We start from the raw sequence: 20,674 nt of genomic DNA on the forward strand, positions 1-20,674 counted from the left end.
AATTTATGGGATAATTTTTTCCTGAAAACGTCAAAACATTATGTTTAGACATTTAACAAATTAAATAGCTTGGCATTCTTTCAATATGACAGTTCCATTTCAAAACTAACCTATCTTCTAATTTATTTTTTAAAGATAAATAATACAAAACATTTGGGGTTCAAATTGACAATTTCCTTTTATTTTCTAAAAGTCCCCATAAGTTTTCCATTTGTTTTGAATGGGCAGGTCTCCACCTTCCTTCTGTCTGTGTGGAGAGGGGTGAAGACAGCAGGTAGTGAAATCTACTCTATCCATGGAGCGAACAGTACAAGGAGCTTACCCAGGATGCTCCTTCTCTTCCTGCTGGAGCACTGTCTTGGATACACCTTCCCCTTTGTCATCTAAACCCTCTTCTCTCTCCCTGAGGTTTTACTCCAGTGCCCTGTTACCCCACCCTGGGAATAAAAATGCTGCTTTCAAGGCTGCCCCTCAAGGATGCCCAAGTGCATCCCCGCTCTCCCCCTCCTGCCATCTCTCCCCCCTCTAAGTGTTTTCCATTAAAGCTGAAGATAATTTCTGACTTCACTGACTGACAATGTGCCAAGGGGGAGGAAATGGAGCAGGCTGAGGGGGAAAAGACATGGAGGCTGAGAGAGAAGAAGACATAAAATCAGGGATGGCATCCGTTCAGTATTATCAGTAGCTCTCTAGCATGGCTGCGGGGGTGTGAGGATGGCTCTGGGGTGCATGCAGTCCCCCAAAACCTGCCCTGCAGAGCGCTGGGAGCTGTGCATTTTCATCACATTCTTGTGCCCTGGCCTCGCTGGGGGTGAACTGGAGTAGCCTAGGTGTTGCTCCCTCTATCAGGAGCACCAGAAACATCAGGATGCTTCTATTCTCCCAACCCATAGCTGGCCCAGGATGGGAAGAAACCTTTATTTCCCTCCATTGGCTTCCCTACACAGCTGACAACACCGATTGCTATGGAAACCTGGGGGGATGCAAAGGGGGAGGCTGTCTGGCTGAGAGGCTCCCACAGTGGGAAGGGGTCCCCCAGGAGAAGGCATGATGTGACAAGGCTGGGTGCCTCTGCTGGGTTGAGCCCAGGGCCAAGACCCTGCGTGAAGGCACAGGATGAGTGCTGGCTTGGCCTCCCCATCCCACCGACACCCGGGTGGGTTTCAGGTGCTAGTTATTTCTTACAGAGGATCCTGCGCTTTTCCTCTCTCTGTCTCTGCATCAGTCGTGACAGGAGCTTGCAGAAGAAAAGCACCTCCCTCGCCAGCTGGGGACTGTTGCCAGATTTCAGTTCCACCAGCCTTTTTTCCCCCACCGATGTACAGAGGTTTTTCTTCTATGTGCAGCTCAAAGGCTCTTCTGTTTCACTTTCTTGTGAGGACTATCAAAGTGCTCACAGAATTTTTTCTTTATTATTTTTTAATGTTTAGCAGCTTTTAAGAGGGGTCCCAGCACAGGCAAGAGGCTCTTACCAGGCACAGGTTTTGCCTCCCCCTCTGAGCAGAAGAAAGGCAGCAGACAGAGAATACCTCTTAATTAGCAAGCCAGTGCCCCCCTTCTTTTCTCTCCCTGCCCAAGCCCCATCAAAAGGCCATGAACATCCATCTGGAGTGCCAAAATCAGCTTCTGATGACAGTAACCTCCCTTGGCTAGGCACACACATTTCCTGGTAGCCCTGTGAAACTTTGAGGAAAACACATAGCAACTTTCTTTGGCAAAGAGACAAAAATAGCTTTATATACCATAGGTATGTTTCTAGCCTTCTTTCCTCTTGTATCTCTTAGCTGTTAATGCAGACAGACTCCTGCTGCAGAAAGCACTCTTATCTCAGTATTACAGATCATGAAGTGACATGAGCAAAGGTTGTCAGTAGGCTGGCCAAGTTAAGACAAGTTATCTGTGTAGGCACTCTTCAGATAGAATGGCCTGTCCTGGGATCATTGGCCAGAAACATATCAGAGAGGTACATGCATAGGAAGTATTAGGCTTTTAAGGTTGTCCAAGTTATGTCTCCTCCCTCTCTTCCCCTGGGGTAAACTCATACAGAGAAAATCCTTTCCAGTGCTGCTGGCTCTGCCTGTGATGCAAACGTTTGGGACCTAAATACCCAGCTCTGCAGTGACTCTGCAAACAAAATGTACCCCTGGGGAACCTGCTGTCCCAAGAACAGGCCAGGCTGCACAGAACTGAGCTGGGGAGAGGAGACAGGTGTTTAGATCAGACCCGAGATGCTTTAGTAAAGCAGCAGCTGACTCACTGTGCTGCCTGAGGCAAAGAAGAAGCGGGAGCAAGCCCAAGGGACAAGTGCTGTGTGCAGCCCTTGTTGGGGAGCAGTGCAGTGCCCCTCACACCAGTTTGGGAGATGAGGGAGCCAAAAAGAGAGCTGCTCCCTGGCACTCAGCATGCCATTTTTATTTAAAAAGGTGGGTGTCTTTTTCACTTGTTCACGAATCCTGACATTGATGTGACAACCTGCGCAGGAAGGTACAAAAGAAAGGAGGGAGATCTTGAAAATGCTTCTTGCCTGAGCTGAGGTTTAGTTAGACTCCTATAATTAACGACTGCGGCTCTCCTAAGAAAAATCCCAGCTGCTTTCCTCTGCAGCTTGCTCTATAAATTTTTCTCTCATGCATCTGACACACACCAAAACCCATTCTGGTGAAGAAGGGAATGAATATGTATAAATCAAATGCATCTGAAAAAAACAAGCAAGAGGAGAGGGGGCAAAAGGAGCACACATTCCAACAGAGGTGACACTAATCAGCTTCCCTGGGAGGATGTGATCAGGTCCCCGTGGGCCAGAAGAAGTTTGCAGGGTCATGTGTAGCAAGCCCGTCACATCTGAGCATTAGATGAGGAGCTCAGGCAGTGAGACATCTTTGTGGCCAGCATAGCACATGCTGTGCAAGGTGTGCCTTCATTTTGTCTTGAGATAAACAACTCTCTCAATAAGCTGTCCTGCTGAACTACTTAGTGTTTGGACTAGCCCCAGGGGAGCTAGGAACTCCCCTCTATCCCTGTGCCCCAGTCTTTTAGGAAGCCCTCCCAATGCAACGCTTCTAGTGGTCTCACCTGCCCTGTAAAATTATCACATCCAGTACAGATCAAAAAGACATCAACCACAAAGCCCAGCATAGAAGCAGGTATCCTCAAGAAGCAGAAGTCTGTACCTCAACTCCTTACAACAGGAGCATTTACTCATTTAAAGAACCAGCCCATGTTACTAAGCATATAACACATTGACTAAGGTTCTCTGTGCACTCTTACTTTTCAGATCTGCTGTCTTTTCTCCAGGCCAGAGGGGCCCAACTCTTGAAAAGCAGTCCTTTGGCAGGTCTGGTTTTCATCTCTGAAACTTTAGCAGCTTCGATTTTCTGAGGGTACTTCTGCACACGCTGTTGTCATTCAAAGTTCAGCCAGTGCAAAGCAGAGCAGGTAAGTGTCTTCATGGATACAGCACCTCCACACAGGTGCCCAGCAGGCATGGGTGCATACTCTGCTCAGGCCCTTCATCCCCTTGGTCTAGCTGCCTACTCTTTGTTCCTCTATCCTATTAATTTTTCTCTACATGAACTACACACCAACCCTTCACCAATTCTTGTCTTCTCAGAGGGTCCCAGGTCTTATCAGATTATTTTGCCTCTTCCAATACCTGGACAGCTGGAAGTGCCCTCCCATCTTATGACAGCTTCATCTGCCCTGCTGCCTTCTGACAGCTGCATCCATCCACAAACCTGTGCTTTCATAGCAGGAGCTGGGGGAGGCTCAGCAAATACCTCCTGTTGCCTTATGCCCTTAAGTATATCTCTGGGCTATTCCCCCTTCCATACCAGCCTGTTTTGCCTTTGCTCTCTCACAATGCTTTGAACTCTGATTTGCAGACACAATTTTCTTCCGTGTAATTCAGCTCTGCCCTGTGAATTGCCTCTTCACTGATACATTTTTGCTTAGCTCGAAGAGGATTAAGTAAATTCTTTCACCATGGCAGTCCTATTTCTGGCCTGTGCCTGTTATCTGGGAACATAGGACAGTGACAGCAGGGGGAAGCATTTTATTAAGAGGCCAAGGAATCTGCCACACAGTCCTGCTGCTTCCCACTAAGCTTTTGCAAGCATTGGTAGATAAAGTTCTGCTAACAATAGCATTGCCCCATTACTTCTGCCTTTGTCACCGAAGGCAGGTACTGAATTTTCTTTTCCAAGTGCTCTTAGCTCTTCCCTGTAAAGTTTCTATATTTAATACGAATCTTCCAGGTCTGAAGTTTGTGGTAGCCATGCGTGGGCAGGCAGGGAGATGAAGGGAGGCCTGCCACACAGCCTGCTGGACATGCTGACCAGAGCACAGCCACCCTCACCTGGACAAATTGTAGGACACTGGCAAGGAGAACTGACCCTGTGTGCCAAGGAGAATCTGAGCAGGGGGACCTGCCACTCCCTCAGTCAATGCCTGCTCAGCTGCTATGGACCTGAGGGAAAGAGCCTAAAGCCACCCTGGCTATGTGGCTCTCTGAGCCGTGGCAGCAGGGCTATAACTGAGTCAGCAGGCAAACCTCCTGTGGGTTCTAGTCCACAGCACAAACCTGCCAGTCCACAGCAGTCCTGCTCTCAGGCTGCTGTGCAGCAGGTCAGTTCCCCACAGCAGCTAGAGGGCAGCCACTGGTTCACACACAGAGCACGTACAGCAAACCTTCCTCTGTACCTTCTGCCAGGCATGTCATGGGGCCAAGCCAGCCTGGTCTAGCACCAGCAGCACATCCTCCACCAAGCTTGTACCCTTGTGAATCACGCAGAGTGTGTCCCAGTGCTCAGCACCCCAAATCAGGAGAAAGGTCCACACATCTCAGAAAACATTTTCAATGTCTTTCAAGCAATAGCTGTCAACCAAACCCTAGCAGTATATCCAGGCAGTAATTCTTTCGGAGTGAAATCCTGCAAATTCAGCAATGCACAGGACTCACTGGCCTTTGTTCTCCCCTCGATGAAACAACACGAACCCCGGCTGACTGTGACAACTCTTTGTCACGTATGATCAGTGCTGTGGTAGACTACAGCTAGGAAAAGAATTGTGCTTGAACAACCTTATGTGGCTGACCTATTCTGAAGACCACATCTGCCTCCATGCTAACTTCTGAACGGAGATAGTTTTATCATCCTCTTTTTCAGCATCTGGGAAAGGCTAATGGGGCAGATGTGGAAGGAGAACTTACCCCCATCCTCTCCCTGGATAACTCTATTGAATCAGGCTAGAACTGTGCAAAACACAAGCTTTTTCCCTCAGTAACCAAGATTAGACTGTGAATAAGAGGAATTAGCTAAAGGTCAAGCCAGCTAGAACAAGAATAATGAACATGGGCTTAAGGAACAGCTGTGTGCAATTGTTCAAAGTACAAGAGATTCTGTCCTTTTTCTGACTCAATGGTTGGGGGAGGCAGAAATTTTAGTAGTAGCCAAAAGCACTTCTGGCTGTCAGACTGCTGGACCCATCATACACCTGGTTTCTCTGTATCCCTGTAAACTCTGAGTTGATCAAGAAACAGATAAACACTGCCTTTGATCTCTAACTCTCTGATGGGTACAGCCTCCTGGAACAGTCCATGCTGCCCCACTTGCAAGAAGGTCCCCCACTCCTGAGGTTAACATGATGTGCCCTGGTGCCTCCAGTCACAGCAGACAAAGATTTCTTCTCCTTGGAGTCTTAGACCCCGTAATTAACCCTTGGCCCTTTGGACCAAAAGGAACTGGGACACTTTGACCTTTGGAATCTGTTGGAAAGTTCATTTAACTTCAAGGCCCTTTGCTAGGAGCATTAGTTGAGGAAACAAAGAGTTCAGAGAAGTGCTGGAACATTGTCATCTAATTGTTCTGAATGTCTATTTTTAGAAGGGTGAAGGAGAGAAGGAGCTGAAGACAATACCTTGGAGCCTTATTGCATGGGATGGCAGCAGTAGTCACGGGCCTTTCTTGGCCCCAAGCCTGAGTCAGAGGAGAAAGGGGGTGGTGATGATGGTGGTGGTATCATCTTTCTTTTCCTTTCTTTTTTTTTTTTTTTAATTGTACTTTTTTAAGAGATAAAGTTCCATTTTCACCACCCCACCCCCATGGTCAGAAAATGAGACCCACAGATAGAGCTGAAGATAATGGCAGGTTGCCATGGAAATGTGCATTTAGTCTCACTGTTTCCATGGCAACTGAAAGACATACCATTCTGTTCCTCTGAAGGATGCCGAAGGTAAATGAGCACTGATTAAAACAGGGGCACAAACTTGGGTTCTAATCAACGACATAGACTAGGACCATAAAGTCTTATTGCTCAAGCAGGAAATATTAAGAGCCATACAAATGCTGGGAAGGCCAGAGGCAGGAAGCATTGCACACAAACTGCTCCCCACAGGTTGAAGAATCACAGCCTTGGAATAATGGCCCATCTCGCTGTCATGAACAGCTACAGCTGACTCATGACAGTATTTCTGCCCACAGCTGGATACTAAACCAACCCCAAGTTCATGATCTACTGAGCTGTTTCTTGGGCAGCTATCTCCACAGATCAAAGCCAGTTGCAGCCTAATCCTGGAAACCATGCAGAGCAAACATATTCCTCAGAACCCAGCAGGATCCAAACTGTACCATTAATCCTCCACCTAGCCCCTAATGGCATTTAGTTCAAGGATTCATACTCTTTAAAAAAAAAAAAGGCAATAAAACACTTCTCAAAGGGAAGAGTTTGATACAATACAGGTGTCTGCAGTTTATTTTTGCCAATGCTCGGTGTCCTTAAACTGTGGTTCTTTATCCAGGATGGCTGACAGTTGTATCAAACAAACCATTAAACAAGGTTATCTCTTTCTCTGCTGCCAGTTTCTCCAGCAGCTATGGCCCATTCCAGAGAAGCATAGTAAACACTTGGTGAGGGTTTTATCTGGTCTGCATGAAAACAGGCAAAAAAATTTAAGCATCTAAATGGTGCACATCCTATCATGCCCTCTGCTAATGAACCTGATGGTGCTGTTTGCCAGTGGAGATTATGTTTGATTCAGTCCTTAAGCATGTGTTGTAGCAGCTCATTGGGAAATACAGCACACTTGCTTTGATTTTTTTCTCTGAACTCCCAAGAGTAGCCCTGTTGGGGGTCCTCATCGACAGCAAGTTGTATAAGTCAGCAGTGCCCTGGCAGCCAGGAGGGCCCACTGTGTCCTAGGGGGCATCAGGCAAAGCATCGCCAGCCAGTCGAGGGAGGGGATTGTCCCTCTCTTCTCTGCACTGGGGTGGCCTCACCTTGAGTACTGTGTGCAGTTTTGGGTGCCATAATATAAGAAGGATATAAAGCTGTCCAAAAGAGGCTACAAAGACAGTGAAGGGCCTAGAGGGGAAGCTGTATGAGGAGTGGCTGATGTCACTTGTCTTGTTCAGCCTGGAGGAGACTGAGGGGAGACCTTATCACAGCCTACAACTTCCTCACAAGGGGAAGCGGAGGGGCAGGCACTGATCTCTTCTCTGTAGTGACCAGTGATAGGACCAGAGAGAATGGCATGAAGCTGTGTCAGTGGAGGTTTAAGTCAGATATTAGGAGTGGAGGTTTAGGTCAGATATTAGGATAAGGTTCATCACCCAGAGGGCGGTTGAGCACTGGAACAGGCTCCCCAGAGAAGTGGTCACAGCACCAGACACGATAGAGTTCAGGAAGCATTTGGACAATGCTCTCAGGCACATGGTATAATTTTTGGACTCAATAATCCTTGTGGGTCGCTTCCAACTCAGGATATTCAATTCTGTAATTCAATAAACTCCACTGACCAGTCCCAGCTTACAGTGGGATTTATACCACTCTGGTTTTTTACTTCCAGCTGCCACCAGACGTTTGAAATGTTTGTAAGGCTGAAAACAGTCTTGATATAAAGTGTGTGCCTTCACAGCATGGGACACAGACAAGAGAAGCCTTCTGTCATGCACTTTTGCCTTCCTGTTATTGCCTCCTCCACTGTGCAGTGATTCCTATCCCGTGTGCTTAGATGAATCCTATCCCATGTGCTGGATTCATCTAAGCCCTTAAGGTGGCAGGAAATTACACTACTGCGTGGGAGAAGCAAAAGCCCCAGTGGGTGTCATCCAAGGGGTACTGGCTCCTCAACCCTAGTTATCTTCCTGACTCACCCAACAGCTCTGTACAGATGTACAACTTCACAAGGGAAAGGTCTGAGCTTAGTGAAATTTTGCAGTTTGTGGATGAGAAGGACTTATTTCCCTAACATCCACTCTGGTTGGTCATTGGTCTTATTGCAGGCACTCACCTCAAAATGTTCTTTCTTAGCAAACAATACCACACAGGAGCCCTCCAACACAAGCACAGCACTCGTATGCATATCCCTAAACCACAAAAAAAGGACACGACAAAAATGTGCCATTACCCATTGCCTGGCTCGAAGCCTTGAAGAGGGACCCACAGTTAATAGGTGATGATAGATACCTAATTTGAAGAACTGAACCAGTTCTCACAGGCTCACAGGATGTGTTGGTCATCCCCTAACAAGTCCCTGCAGAGCTCCCACAAGCTCTCACCAAAGGGAGAATTTCTATTCCATCTTCTTCTACGTTCCTGTCAGTGACACTGATGATTGTGCCCTTTTTCCTTGAAGTTTCATCTTAACATAGGTTTCCATAAATATCTTTCTTGATCATTCATTCCTTGTCAGGTGGGTGAACTGAGAGAATCCTCCTTCTTTATGTGGGAGCAGAGAAAGATTTTCCACTGCAGCTTCTCATTTGCCATGAAGCGAAGGCGGCACCTCCAGCTTCTCCTCAGTGGTTCAGTACAAAGGCTCCCACCTATTCCCTCACAGGCATGCCTTGGCAGCCCCTCATGGCCCAGGCAGAACCAAATTTCCTGTCTAATCCTGTGTGTCCTTCTCTTGGCACCACTTGCCCCACAGCCTACAGTGTGGTGCCATCTTTGGCACCTACGGCTATTCAGTATACAAACCTTGACAGGTTAGGGCTTTTTGTAGGATCTAGCCTTTTTTGTCTACACAGTCAAAATTCACCAAGATCACCTTCACCCCCTTTGCTGACTTCCTAGCATCGACAGAAGTTTTCAATTTCTGATGTACTGACAGACTCTTTAAGAATCAGACCAACTCTCAGGGTGACAGACAGCCCTTTGCACCCATTCCCTACTGGGAACTGGAAAACTAGTAGCTTTGGCCAACAAATTACAGCTACTCCCAGGAAGCAGGACTAGGAGGCCAAGAGGAATGTATGGCTAGAACCTCTCCAGCTTCTAGCAGTTTCTCTGTTGTAGTGACAAGGCTGCTGCAATACCAGACGAACTTGGCTCCAGCCTGCCTCCGAAAGAGACAGCTGTAAAGAAACTTTTGCTTCTACTTAGGTCCTGCAGGGAGCAGACCCAACCCGACCCCCCGAAAGTGGTCGAAATGCCTGTGTATGTCCAGTGCAGCAACTCCCAAGGAGTAAGGGGTCCACCTAGTGCAGTCAGAGCAGTACTGCCAGAGCCGCGGGCAACGCAAGCCACATGTGCGAGCTTTACAGCAACACTGCAAGTGACTCTGGGGGGGACCAAAGCCTCATCCTCTGCACGGTCCTTGTGAGGGAGAGGTAGGTTCTCTGAAAGTGGTGGCACTGCACATGGACAGCACTTGCTCCATTTACTGCATCAGTGTAGAGCAAGTGAAGCCAGGTGGCACCTGGCTAGGTTCAACACAGCACATTTACATTTAGCAAGAACAGTAATCCAAGATGAAGCCTGCAGGCTTACAGAGGCTGAAGACTGGCTTTAGTTTAGGGGAAAAAAAGCCTTGGTAGCTGCTGGTTTGCTACCTCCCCAGCACTACTGCTGCACTTTTATTTCCCATAAGAGGTCCCAAAAGAGACTTGACCTAGGCCTGTGTGAAACGGATCAAGAACGGATCTTCCTGGTTCAGAAAGCAATTCCTCTGGCCAACTTTGATTTATCCCAGCTGAAAGAAATTGAGTTTATGTAATGTATGCTACCTACACAAGCTTTAAGGTCTTATACTTTTCAAATGCAGTTTTGGTTAACATCACCTCCCAGATCTGGGAGCACAAGGGCAGTGTCAAAACACCCTGCAGGGGTTTAGGTAAGTCTTTTAACCACGTCCTTTTACTCCCTTTCACAAAACGTGACAGTGCTACATTCAGCATTCTCTGATAGCAAGGTAACCAGGCAGATGTTGACTGCAGGAAATCAAAAGGGCTAAACTGAAAGAGCTGCTGGTCCACATCCTGTTCATGTGACAAAGTCAGAGCAGATCACATATGACCTCCTGTAACATCTATGGATGAAACTGAAACTAGCTGGCTACCAACTCTGAGCAGTAGAAATAAACAGGCAAAACAGTGCTCTACACAGACACTGCTCATTAGTTTAAAAAGGCATTTGGAAAGCTTAACAACAAAAATGCCTTTGGCATGGAGACTTAAAAAGCTCATAGTTTGCCATAAGCAGTTCCCTTAACACCAAAGTCATGCAGTGCTTCCACATTCACGTGAAAGACTCGAGTCTTAGACAATTTGGTTATGATCACATAAAACACAAGAGAGGGAACAAAAATAGCTTCCCCACCTCTTCTTTTCATCCAGAAGCAGGTGAATCACTTTGATTTAAAAGACATCTAGTGGCAGATAAAAAACTATAGAAAATGACTAATCAAAAGGATGTTATTCTGGAAACTTCTAGATTTCCCATTACCTGAGAGTCTTTCATCAAACCAGTCATGTTAGACTGAGACTTAAGGGTAAAATGAGCTATGAAAAAACTTCCCAGACAACTTTAGGTCAAAAGGACTTGAGGACCCCAAACCAGTACTCCAGATCCAACTCTATGTCACCTTAACTTCCCTTCCTGCTGGCAAGAGAAGGCAGCAAACACACTATGAAACCTGAGAGTCTGTATGACCTAAAACTCCAAGTCAGGTTTAGGAACAGCCTGAAGTAGCACTGGGCCATATAGAGCTATGGGTTTTATTTTTGTTTACGTAAAAGTATTTGGGATTTTTTTGGTTGTTGTTTTTTGGGGTTTTTGGGTTTTTTTAAATAAAAAGATAAGCTATTAATTCTTCCTACCTCAATTTTCAGTTTCACTTACTCTGAATAAGTAAGAACCTTCATCCCAGGAACTCGCAGCAAAACCACCATAGGTTCTTGGGACCAAGAGAAGTCTGCTCAGCAAGGAAACAGCAAAGTACTTGGAAAAGCCCACTGCGAGCTGTGAGTGGAGAGACAGCAACCCTGGGTGGTATATGTGAGAAAGACTCCAAGTCCCATTCAGCTGAATGACAAGGGATAAGCAACAGCAGCCTGAAAAGAACTCAGATTCTACCCACCCGTAAATGCACGAGCAACGCCAATCAATCTCAGAGACTTTTTTTACTAAGAATTTTCAATAAATACACCTGCACACGCACACACACATATATATATTTATAGCCATCTCTTGCAGAGAGAAACAGTTAAATGGTTCCACATTCAGGACAGGGCAGGCGAGTCAGCACCACCTGGCCAGTGGCTCACAAGGTGCTGAAGAGGCTCCCGTGTGCGTGCTCATGGTTGCTTCATGTTTCTGAAGGGAAGGCCAACAAGTCTTGGAGACAGGCTCAGTGCAAACAAACACACAGCTGCAGTAATGTGTAACAGCTGTGTCATAGAGCGAGATGAGAAGGAGCAGCTGGGAAAAGAACAAACCCTCTGAAGACTGCCAGGAAGTGTCTGAAAACAGTGTCCATCCATGGGAAGTCCAGTCAGAATTTGACAGAGAAGGAAGTCCCACATGAGCAACCCTTCTCTGCCTGGGGGTTGCTCACCACCTGGAAGGAGCTTCGGATCAGCTCCTGGCTGAAGTCCACCATGGAACCTTTCACGAAGGCCAGGCTGTCCACATCCACAACCACACGGGCACCACCTTGTTCAAACACCCTACAAAAAAGCGGCATATTTAACCATTAACTGTGCCAAAGACCTTCCAGAGAAGCACAGCCTGAGCAGTCTCCTTATCTCATAGGCTTCTTCCCTTCAATGCAAGATCCTACAGTCACACATACCTCCTCTGCCATTTTTACAAAGAACAGTAATACCTAATCACCATTACACCCCTTTGTCCTTGCCTGTCATCAGGATTGATAACTGTGTCCAAGGAAAACTTGTACTGGAAGCCAGAGCAGCCACCTCCTTCCACCTGCAGCCTGAGAAACTCTGAGCCTTCTGCAATCTCCAGCAGTCTCTGCAAATAAGGAAAAGGATTAAAAGGCCTACTGAGCAAACTAGCGACACTTAAACGCCTCCCTTGTGCACCCACGGCAGGCCGGGCACTTCGGAAATCCCTCCCAGAGACACCGGAGCCCTCCTGGGGTCCCCACCTTCACGCAGCTTTCGCTGAGGAAGACCTGTCCTTCGCTGGGCTCGCTCTCCGTCGGGCCCGGCTGGGAGAAGGACGACTCCCACCGCAGCGGGCGGACAGCCCGGGCAGGCTCAGGCGAGGGCCTCGGCAGCGCTGGTCCTCGGCACGGCGGAGCGGGGCCCCAGCTGCCCTCGGGGAGAAGGGAGGAGAGGCGAGCCCTCAGGGGTCCCCGCCACGCCGCCCGACCCCCGCAGATGCCGGGCCCCTTGCCGCGCAGCGGAGACACTCGGCATCCCCGGGGGAGGGACCCTAGGGCTGGGGTATCCAAGGGAGCGGTACCTCATCCGGCCGCCAGCGCCAGCACCCACCACCGCCGCAGCGCCCCCGGCGCCGCCATAATAGGCCCAGCCCCGCCCGCCGCCACGGCGTCCGCAGAGGCGGAAGTGCCGCCCCGGCGAGCGGCCGCTCCCCAGCGGGCGGGCAGCGGGGCACCGGCGATCGTGCGCCGGCACAGCTGGGCCGCTGGGCCCGGGAACCCGCTGCAGCTTCGCAGGAAGGCACGAAGCCGCCTTTCGTCCTTGGAGGTGCTCGCAGAGGGAAGCAAACAGCAGTAAAACAGTGGGGAGCAATAAACAGCGCAGTGCTGCCCGTCATCGCGTGCTTGTGCCGCGAGTAGCTGTGAGGTCGTTTATCCCGAGTAGAACTCAGGGAGGGATCAAGGTGCCGCCGCAGGGGAGTTAGGCAAGCAGAAGAGCAAACACGGGGCCAGAGTTGAGAGCTTTTAGGGTTTTCCCCTGATCCCGACTCGTCTGCTCTCCTTTATCAGGTAGGGGCTCAGCTCAGAAATCCCTGTGGAGGCTATTCTTCCTCTGGACGGGCGCTTTGCCCCGGTGCCAGGGAAGCATGCTCAGCCTCAGACCCACACCGTCCCTCTCCTCCCACCGCAGGAAGGGGGGAAGGAGACCCCCACCCCAAGCCTGCCCCGTGGCCTCCCCTACGGCCACCCGGGGCACGTTTCCCTCCCACGGTGGTATAACCTCCTCCTGATGTCTGCCGTGTGACAGTGGCCTGGCCGGTCGATCACAGGTGCACCTGCGGTTAAAAGTCTTTATCGCTTCCTCATGTGCTTCTGTGGGAGGAATCCTGTTCCTCAGCCCCAGCCAGGTCTGTGGAGAGTCATACAGTGACTGTGTGGAAGACTCGTGGAGGAAAACCAGTCATCCCAGCAAGAGGAGGTGATTTACCATCAGGGGACCTTGGGACCCTGTGACAGTTTGCTTTCTCACCGTCCTGCTCCAAGAAAGGCAATGCTTTTGAAACCACGTGCCTTTGCTTATTTGTTCCAAACCTGAGCATGTAAATAAAGACTGGTTTGAGCTGTTTAATTTTGTTTGGTCTTGTGTTAGCTCTAATGAGGTTAGGATAAAGCCAGGAAAGTATCCCAGCAGGGCAGGTGCCTGCAGTGGTTGATGAATCCTTATCAGGTGTATTGGACCACTGAATGTTTTAAAAAAACATATTGGGGTGTTTCTCAGTTATTATCAATGTGGTGTCTCAAAAGCAGACAGCTTTGGAAGAGGGAATCAAAACCTCCTGGGAGAAAAGGCAAGAGATCATGCCTGCTTTCCGTAATGCACTGGCTTCCCTTCTTGCTCCTGCATGGTGTGTTAGACTGATCCCACTGCACTTCCCCATGGTGTGGCTCTATCTACTGTGAACACCTTTTGGAATGGATGTAGCCCCAAAACCCAGACACTCTAACTTTCTAGCTGCCTTTGTTTTTACCGGTGTTAAGAGGCAGAAGCATGGCAAGTACCTTCAAGGCACTTCGGGACGTCGCTGAGATGGCTACTGCAGCCTGAAGGAATGAGAGAAAGGCCAGCTAGCCTCACTCAGAGTTAATATAATTAATGATCCACTATGCTGAGGAGTGACTCATGTGCTGGGGGCAAATTTTTTTGAGCAGCTAGGAGAGGTGGGTGTAACTAAGAACAGCTACTCCTTTGCACCTCTTTCTTATCACTGGCCATTTTTTCCTTCAGTCAGCTATGTGGTACAGTGATGGTTTGTTGGGTTTTTTTTCAGAGTTACAGTCTAGTTTTGTTTCTTTCCTGGGCTGTGCTTTTGTTGGTCATCTTGTTCCTGATAGATGGACATAATCTGGTTTTAAGTTTGGTTGTGTTTTGCTTTTCTCTTCTGGTCTGTGGCATGTGGGTTCAGGGAGTTCCTTTAGCTATTGTTAAGCACACTGTATTGAGGAGATTTGTCTGTGAGTTGAATTCTCTAGATATTTTGCTCTTTTCTCCTCTGATACTTAAATCATCTTGTATCTGTTTTGGTGAGAAACTGAGCTTGTTTCAGTGCTTCAGAAGCTGGTGATAATAAAACCTCTGGTGTGGTGTTGAGAGTGGATGTGATGCATTTCAATGTGATTCTGACAATCTGTAGCAAAAGGAGCCTGTTCTGGCTGAAAGAACAGCAAAATTGATTAGTATGTGGATTTTCTTGAAAACCTGACTTTTGTATTCACTGCCACTGTAGTCCCTGTAAGCGCGATGCTGTTGGAGGGATTTGGATTAATCAGGTGTAGCTAGATTCTGAAGTGGAACTTTAGGCTTTTCCTCATGTAATAGAGTTGGTTGGATTACAGAAATGAAGAACTTGATTATCAGTCTTGTTGGAAAGAATTAGTCTGTTAGCTTTCTTAGTCATTTCTCCTGGTATTTCTGAACCTAATCGTAAGCTCCCTGTGATGTTGGTAATCTGGAAGGAGCCCCATCTGCAAAATAATGAGTCCAACCTAAAGTTGAATTGAGTCTTTCTCAAGTATTTTGGTACAATGTTGGGTTTCAAGGGGACCAGGAGGCCCATGCCTTTTATCAGATGTCAAAAGGGTCATGTGCCTAAAAGCAAGGTCTGTTTGGCCTAAAGTGCTTATGCTGCCCTGGGGAATCTAAGCTTTAAGTGCTGTTATTGCAAAACTGACACGATGGTAATGTGTGATATCAGCTAAAAACCTTGGGCAGAAGGTTTCTGCGTCTTTCTTCTCTAAAGGCCTTGGCTGTAGTTTTACAAACTTACACTTATTAGGCCCCAGTTTGGAGGAGGAAGGGGGAAATAGACATGTTAATTTTGATCCTAGATTCAATGATTTTTAGTTCAAAGCCTTTGAAACACGTGTTGACTTGTATTTATGTGTCGCTGCCACTGTGCAAAAGCATCTGTGAAGCAAAGATATCTGGTTAGTTGTTTCACAGGAATGCATCCTGATTTAATGCACTGTGGAATTCACACCCAAGCAAATTCCAAGCCCTGCTTATCCCGTGAATGTGTGATGGCATTTTATGGTGTTAGTCTGACCTGACTACAGTTCTGTTCCCAGAAGTCAGATAAGCCTGCTTTGTTTACCATTTGTAAGACTGGAAGGATGCAGAGAAGGAAAGCCTTTCAAAGAGAATGATTTCCAATGTGCAAGGATGGGTCATTTATAAAGTGTGCTAGGTGGGCTTAAATACATGGCTTAGTCTCAGCAGGGTCTTCTGAGGTTTTTTGATAGGGTTGCTGTAACCACCCTGGTCTGCTTGCCTCTGCAAATCAAATGCTTATTCAAAATCTTAAAAAAACATTAAAAAGCCCCATGTTCCTTTCTGAAGGAAGGGATCCCTCTTCTTCTGAAGTGCTAAACTGCTCAGCAGATATGCATAAGAGTATGTTCTGCTTGGTCCTACTAACACCTCTTGGGTTTCTGATGTGACACCCTTTGCAGAGAGCCTGAGCAAAGCGTCGGGTGTCACGTCTGAGTCACTTGGTTGTGCAGCTGCAGCTGAGCAGGCAGACACTTCACTGGGTCTGAAGTGGGGACGCTGTGTTAGCTCTGCCACGTTCCTACCAAATCAGCACTCATGTGCCTTTGTCTCTACTATGTTCCTGACATGACCCCAGAAAGGCTAAAACTTGCTACCATGTGAAATTGCTGAAAAGCTTGGGTCAAATGCTTTCTGAAGCATCTTCCTCATCCTCTGGTTTGTCCTGGCATCCACAGCACAAAGCAGGGAGCCTATGGCATTTCACGAGTTTGAGAAACAAGATTCACAGTGTGTGTGTGCTCTGTAAAACGCAGCAGCCACGCCAGGTACTCAGCAGATGTAACTTCTGGCACTCAGGTTACACAGACAACTTTCAACATGCAGAACACGAGATATGACGGAAGCGACAGACGGGCTGGTCTACTACAGCAGGGGGGTTATGTTTCTCTCCTTTCAGCAGAAGCAGCAAAAGAGCTTCCCGGCCCATCGCACTGCCTGTACTTCAGCCTGTCCTCCGGCTGCTACCTTTGGCACTGACTCCACCAGGATAGCCCAGGAGTGGGGATGTCCAGTGGCAGCGCTGTTGGAGAGGGTGTCTGTCTGTCCAAGGGCACACCACACCCCCACTGCCCCCTTCCCCCCCGCTGTCCTGTCACGGCGCTGTACCCTTTTCCCCGGTGCAACCTTCCCTCCGCCGCGGCGCCAGGGGCGGGCGGCCCAGCCGCAGGCCGCCCCCGGGATCGCGTGGTGGGTCCCGGCCCGGCCCCGCGGGCGGAGCCGGCCCCAGCTGACCGGCGGGCGGGGCCCCGCCCTCATGGTGACTGCGCGGAGCCGCCGCCGGGCCGAGCTCCCAGTTGCTGCCGCCGCCCTCGCCATGGTGCCGTCCCCGCTCGCCCTGCTTCTGGTGCTTGGGCGCCGCCGCCACTGCCCTGGCCGAGCCTCTCCGCTTCGTCGACTGTGGTGAGTGGCTCCGGCCCCGCTCGGCCTCGGGGCAGCGGGAGGCGGCGGCGGGGTGTAAGCAGGCGGAGACGGCCCGGTAATCCCGACTTTTCCTTGCAGGTTCCGTAGACGGCAGCATCCAGGAGGTGAACGTGAGCCCTTGCCCCACTCAGCCTTGCCTGCTGCATAAGGGGACATCCTACAGCATCAACGTCACCTTCGCCAGCAGTAAGGATCGTGTCCCCGGCAGGGGTGGGGAGAGGGAGGTAATCCTCTCCGTGTTCCACTGCTTGGAGAGGAGTGGGGAAGGGCGGATGGAAAGGGGTCTGGGTGGGAGGAGGAGTGTCCCTTAGTTGTATTCTTGCAGCCTTTGGGGTATGTGGAGAGGAGGATGTGAGGTATACACATATTCTCCGTGTTTTGCAGAGATCGAGAGCCAGGGCAGCAAAGCAAGGGTGTACGGCGAGATGCTGCACGTGGACATACCCTTTCCTATTCCTGAGCCCGATGGATGCAAGTCCGGGATCCAGTGCCCCATTCAGAAGGGCCATTCTTACAGCTACCTGAATAAACTCCCTGTGAAGAACGAGTACCCCAGTGTAAGTACGCAGACAGCTGGTCAGCTCCCCAGCTCCCACCTTTACTGGGGCACCTGCCTTTAAGAGAAGACACCTTGTTCTGTTCTGGTGAGGGAGAGAAGACTCCTTAGACTATGTGGTGTTATTTCTGCTTTGAACATGGCTCTAGTTTCAAGATCCTACTTTGGGACAGACCCAGCAGAGGAAGCAGCCTGGCTCCAGCTGCTGAGAAGTGGCTTCAGCTGCTCCAGTGTCCTCCTGTACTGTGCTTCCCAGCAGAGTCTGCTGCATGCAGCTGAACACTCCCAGACTCGGGGTGCTTGGCTCTGGAGTGCAGTTCAGCTGGGATGTTGCAGGCTGTTTCCACTGTTTGCTTTCTCAGGGAATGGGGATCTGAGTGCAGTGTGTGGAGGTCTTCTGTGCCATGCAACTGAGCCCTCCTCCTCCACTCCAGGAGTCATTGCATGAGCATGGCCCACCTACTGCAAGCAAGGGCAATGCCCCAGCTCTGTCCTCTGTGCAGAGCCCCCAGAACCTCCTTGTTCCACACAAGTGATAACTCTTCTCCCTATGCCCTTGCCTTAAGGTTTCCTGAACACCCTCATTTTCCTCTCTGCTCTTCTCTTTCAGATTAAACTGATCGTGAAGTGGGAGTTGGTGGATGACCAGGACCAGATGTTGTTCTGCTGGAAGATACCAGTGCAGATCACCAGCTGAGGAGCCCTGCCATTAGCAGGGCTTGGGGAGGGGAAAAACAGAAACAACACAGGCCAAATTCTTTTATATAATAAGCATTTCTTACTGCTTACTTCAGAGCTCTGCAGCCTCTGAGCAACCAGCATTGTGTTCCTTGCAAGGTCAGCCATGGGCAGAGCACTCTTACCACGTTTAGGTGACACCCCTGGGGTGTTCTCACAGCAGCTCAAGGGGCAGCAGTGTCTGCTGCAGGAGCAGGAGTGACTGAGCATCATCCTCCAGCTGCTCTGTGGAGGCACTTTTATTAGTTTGACGTGGAGCTGTCTGTCCTCACAAAAGAATTCCTCAGCAGCGAACCTGGCTAGTGTCTGAGCTGCTATCTGGTAACCCTTCAGTGCCTCTTCTAGAATGCCGGTTGCATCCACTCTCCTGTGTTTCTCCTGCTCTGTTGTGATGCCCCTGGGACCTGCATTTGCTATCCATGCAGCTGAAGCAGAAGGAAGGAGTCTTTCTGTGAGCTGGCTGTCTCTTCTGTCCTGAGCCCCTGCTCAAGCCAGCAGGACTGCAGCTGGGAAAACTTTGTGTTTGTGGATGCAAAGCCAAGTGGCGTTCAATGTCTCTGCAGGGATGATTCTTTCTCTAACCAATGGTTTGCACTACTACTAACTTGGAGCTGCTGCGAGCTCCTGAATCTCTTTTTATAACTTTCCTTTTAATAAAGCCTAGACAGAATCTGCTTGTGTTGTATTCTATAAGTAGAGATGAGCAGGAGGAAAAGGAGACTGGCTGGGCATCTTCTACTTGGGGTTCAGCTGGTTTTATTTCTTAGCTGAAGGCATGGATAGAGGTGGTACGTGACTTGAGTGTGGGTGACCTGCAAGCAGCCAAGCATTCCTGCTGCTCGTGTCCAGCCAGTGTCTGGCTGTGCTCCTGCCTTGTTGGTCCTATGCAGGCTTGAAATTGTGCAAAGGCTCCCTGAAGAGGTGGTAGTGTAGAACATAGCCTTGCTTGCTGCAGCATAGGTAAAGTTCTTTCTAGTGAGCTCTGAGGCTGGAAAAACAAATCCCAGACCTGCCTGACGGCTTTTGCTAACTGCAGTTACTGCACATTCTCATGCTGAAACTGCAGCCCCCTCCTGAGAACAAGGCAGGGTATGAGCAGTCACAACTGACGTGCTGTCTGCAGGGTCTGGAGTTGACCCCTGGGGCTGGGGCTTGGCTGGGGATTTGGCCTGCCAAAGGTTTCTGCTCTGGCTCAGGAGCAGGAGGGGGCTATGTGCCAGCTGAGAGGGCTAAGAATTGGCTTACTGGAGTGGGATGGCCCTGCCCTTGGCAGAGGCAAGACAAGCACAGTTCTGACAAGCCCCAGTGTCTTGAGCCACAGGGGCCCAAAATAAATGTTTTATTTAACAACATGAGAGAAGTTTCCAGCAGACTCGGTTAAAAAAAAAAAGAATCACCAACAACTTTACAGAAAGGAAGGTGGGCCTGCTCCCCTTCCCCCTGCCCAGCCAGCATGGGGCACAAAGGCAAAGTGTGGGGCTAAGGGCTGCATGGAGAGCTGGCCCTGAGGCCCTCTAGACCTCTCCCCCATGCCCCAAGGTTAGGCAGCAGCTCTAGAAAGCTGGAGTGCCCCCCCACCCTTAAAGCTCTGGCCTGGGCGCTTCACAAGTAGTGGGGTCAGCACCCACGGTGTGGGTGAGGCTTGTCACTAGGTCAGTGCAGCAGTGGCAGGGAGATGAACCCCCTTTCTTGGCAGGGTGAGGGGGAGAGGCTGGGGCTGTGTGGCACAGGAAGGCATCCTGTGAGCCTCCATGGCACAGGGCAATGTGACAGGTGCTGGGGTCTGGGGTGGGCTCTGCTGCAGGAATTGCAGGGGCTGGCAGGGCAAAGCGGGGTGCAGAGGCTGGGAGCTCAGCCCTGACAAGTAGAGAGAGGTGGCGGGGAGGTTGTGCACTTCAGAGGGGAAAGAATGAAGAGCCTTGAAGCACCCGCAGCCCTGGGGGGCCTTTCTCTGTGCTCCCAGGTCCTGGAGCCACACGCAGAAGGGGAGCACCCTCACCCCCGCTCTCCTAGAGCTACGCGGCTGCTGGGTTCTGGGCTGTCTGGGGCACGCAGTGGTGTGACCGGGCCAGGGCCACATAGCCTGGCAAGCACTGGCAGCGGTAGGAGCCCTCTGTGTTCTTGCAGGTGCCACCTCGGCACAGGGGCTCAGGGCTGCCCACCTCCTCACACTCGTTGATGTCTGCAAGGAGAAGCAGCTGGTGGCAGTGAGCAGTCCCAGCCCACAGCC

At 49.8% G+C, this 20,674-nt stretch overlaps 3 protein-coding genes and 1 long non-coding RNA gene across 6 annotated transcripts in view; 2 read left to right on the forward strand and 2 right to left on the reverse strand.

Annotated features, from left to right (window-relative positions):
* Nucleotides 1-11,377: 11,377 nt before the first annotated feature.
* On the reverse strand, nt 11,378-12,780 carry ISCA2 (iron-sulfur cluster assembly 2). 2 transcript variants are annotated; one of them, XR_001921977.2, is made up of 5 exons: nt 12,703-12,722; nt 12,383-12,548; nt 12,131-12,246; nt 11,712-11,942; nt 11,378-11,589 (listed from the first exon to the last, which is right to left on the reverse strand). XR_001921977.2 is itself a non-coding variant. In XM_018083036.2 (4 exons), exons 1-4 carry the CDS (start codon nt 12,705-12,707, stop codon nt 11,768-11,770), a joined length of 462 nt encoding a protein of 153 aa, XP_017938525.2. In that variant the 5' UTR covers nt 12,708-12,780; the 3' UTR covers nt 11,378-11,767. The 2 variants fall into 2 exon arrangements, 1 of the variants encoding a protein (XP_017938525.2); XM_018083036.2 differs by having other exon boundaries at nt 11,378-11,942; nt 12,703-12,780.
* A 73-nt stretch (nt 12,781-12,853) lies between these two features.
* LOC108641387 lies at nt 12,854-13,748 on the forward strand. Its single transcript, XR_001921978.1, has 2 exons — nt 12,854-13,189; nt 13,311-13,748. It is a non-coding gene; the product is annotated as an uncharacterized LOC108641387 (long non-coding RNA).
* Nucleotides 13,749-17,043: 3,295 nt separating this feature from the next.
* Nucleotides 17,044-19,114, forward strand: NPC2 (NPC intracellular cholesterol transporter 2). The gene is given in 5 exon segments (XM_018082237.2): nt 17,044-17,076; nt 17,078-17,129; nt 17,229-17,336; nt 17,535-17,707; nt 18,317-19,114. Coding segments are annotated over 5 exon segments (453 nt in total). The 3' UTR covers nt 18,404-19,114.
* Nucleotides 19,115-19,745: 631 nt separating this feature from the next.
* LTBP2 (latent transforming growth factor beta binding protein 2) overlaps nt 19,746-20,674 on the reverse strand; it is a 95,376-nt gene continuing 94,447 nt past the window's right edge. For both annotated transcript variants that reach the window (XM_018082375.2, XM_018082374.2), the window contains exon 34: nt 19,746-20,626. In XM_018082375.2, the coding sequence (XP_017937864.2) occupies nt 20,460-20,626 (167 nt within the window). In that variant the 3' untranslated portion in view covers nt 19,746-20,459. The remainder of the gene's footprint in view (nt 20,627-20,674) is intronic.

The sequence above is a fragment of the Manacus vitellinus genome, unplaced genomic scaffold (assembly GCF_001715985.3).
Source record: "Manacus vitellinus isolate BGI_N305 unplaced genomic scaffold, ASM171598v3 scaffold_6_pilon, whole genome shotgun sequence".
In the NCBI taxonomy this organism is placed as follows: Eukaryota; Metazoa; Chordata; class Aves; order Passeriformes; family Pipridae; genus Manacus; species Manacus vitellinus.